Genomic DNA, 2,390 nt, shown 5'->3' on the forward strand with positions numbered 1-2,390 from the left:
AGACTTGAAATTTGGTATGTAGCTTTCAAATGTGACAAGGATGCGACACGAAACTTTTGGTTAAGACCGGTGTAACGCTTGGCGGCATTTTACTGCTTTTTGGCGGTTTTCGGTGTAATTTAACAATATCTCGGGAACGGTATAAGCTAGAGACTTGAAATTTGGTATGTAGTTCACAAATGTGACAAGGATGCAACACAAAATGTTTGGTTGAGATGGTTGCTGTGCTTGGCGGTATTTTGACCGCTTTTGGACAGATTTCGACCGTTTTTTGGCGGTTTTCAGCTATAGCGACAAAACGGTTAGAGATATTGTAACGGTTAGAGATCAATAGTTGAGTAACGCTGCTTGGAAGTGGTTGTGTTTTATTTTCAGTCGTGAATAATTTGTGAGTTTTTTAGTAATTAAAGTGAATTTTGAACTAAAATTGCAATTTTCGAGTAGTGCAACTAATGTTCTATATCCGTAAGTCACGAACTCTGTAAAAGAACACCTTCAATTGTTCAAAAATTCGAATTTTAGTCGAATTTCAATCACAAATTTTCACTTTGTTCTGAAATTTTTATCTACCATTGTTTACATTATTCAGCGGTTCTCAAATTGTAGCTAATTAACTTTATAGTTAAGACAAAAGAGCACACCTACTGATTATCACGCCTTGCATTGATAGCAGAGTAGAATACCTGCATACCTACTTATTTGGTCGCCTGATCTTGAAATCAGTGAATAGGCGCACCTGTTATTACAAATTTATAAAGCTTTTTATTAGAAAATCTACCTGTGCGAGTATACCTACTCACCTGTCTACCAACAGTGTTGCTCGCCCATTGAGTATACCTGCTCCGTTAGCTCTTATCACACGTGACAAGTGGTGCCATCTAACAGTGAAATTCTGTACTTCTAGCAGTATTGTGGTTGCAGACAGTACACAGTATCATTACTGACTAACACTCGATTACCTACAACCAAATCTGGTTAATATTAATAGACGCATTTTGTATGCGCGCCCAATAATTGATGTGATTATGCAATATGCAATAAACACAAGGTAAGAGAATTTGACATTGATTTGAATTTTGTTTCATTTCTGAATATAAACACAATAGGTACTGTTCTAGATCTCATACAGCATGCCTAAAAAAACCAGGACAAGGAGTCAAAGCAGAGCAAGAGCACCAAAAGACATGTTGGGTAATTTTGATGATCCAGACTATCTGAAGCTAAAAATAGAGATGACAAAAGCTGACAACGATCAGAAAAACAGTAAAATGAAACAGATATTTGACAAAGCGTGTGAACATTGGATTGTAAATAAAAGAGAAGCAGATAAATGGGAGCAAGAATGCAACAAACTGGATGAAAATCTTAACCAATTGAAAATGGATAACTTTGGAATGAGTACAAAAATAGAGGAGTTAGAGAGTTCCATTACAAACATTCTGAAGGAAAATCAACAACAATCGGAAGAAAATGAAGAAACAAAAACAAAGTTAATACTTGCGGAAAAGAAAATTGAAGAGTTGGAAACTGTAAAAACAAGCATGAATAGAAAACTAAAAGAAGATGCTGAAACTAAAAAATATTACGATGAACTGTTGGCTGATACGGACAAGGAAATTTCCGAGTATAAAGAACGGATCAAACAAAATAACAAACATATCAAGGAATTAAAGGAACAGGTAACGGAGCTGGAGGGTATGATCGGGGAACAGGTGCATTTAAAGGATAGGGTTGGAAAACTTGAAGATGAAAATTCGGGTCTAAAGTTAACCATTACCTCACTCAATAAAACAATCGAAGACCTAAAAAGTCATGACATAAATGAAATAAGAAATATGTATAACTTGACGGATGACCTTGACATCACAGTAGATAATACTCCACTTGTCCAGTTGCGAAAGTCCCTCGTATTTCAAAATTCATGTTCTGAGAAAACACTAAGCGATGAACTGTATGAAAATACGCAAGTGGAAAATGCAATCGATTTGGACATTACCACAAGTCAAGATTTTATTGTTCGAAGTCCCAAGACTAAAACTACAAATAAAACGTTGACGCAACCCGTTAAAATAACAACCCCTATTCAACAACCATCTCGGCCACCAACTTCACCTCTGCCACAAGCTCAGCCTCCATCACAGGTTCAACCTCTACCACATGCAGAGCCCGTAACACTTCACTCATCCTCAACCTCATCCCAGTTTAAATGTATGCTCATTGGGGATAGCCATGCCAGGGAACTTAAAACTCACCTGGAAAACACTGGAAATAAACAGTGTAACTATTTTGTGAAGTGTTCACCTGGGGCCAGTTTCACAAAACTTCAAGCTGATCCGAAAATTATCCTTGGTGAGAATGATTTTATGATACTGCTCGGAGGCACAAATGAC

General features: G+C 36.9%; 1 protein-coding gene across 1 annotated transcript in view; it reads left to right on the top strand.

The window, feature by feature from the left end:
- LOC103523615 (interaptin) overlaps positions 1 to 2,349 on the top strand; it is a gene marked incomplete at its 3' end in the record, with an annotated part of 11,864 nt that extends 9,515 nt beyond the window's left edge. Inside the window, exon 3 of the mRNA XM_026833049.1 lies at positions 1,119 to 2,349. Coding sequence (XP_026688850.1) covers positions 1,119 to 2,349 — 1,231 coding nt within the window. The remainder of the gene's footprint in view (positions 1 to 1,118) is intronic.
- Between the last annotated feature and the right edge of the window lie 41 nt (positions 2,350 to 2,390).

Source organism: Diaphorina citri, unplaced genomic scaffold, assembly GCF_000475195.1.
Source record: "Diaphorina citri unplaced genomic scaffold, Diaci psyllid genome assembly version 1.1 scaffold29455, whole genome shotgun sequence".
NCBI lineage: Eukaryota > Metazoa > Arthropoda > Insecta > Hemiptera > Psyllidae > Diaphorina > Diaphorina citri.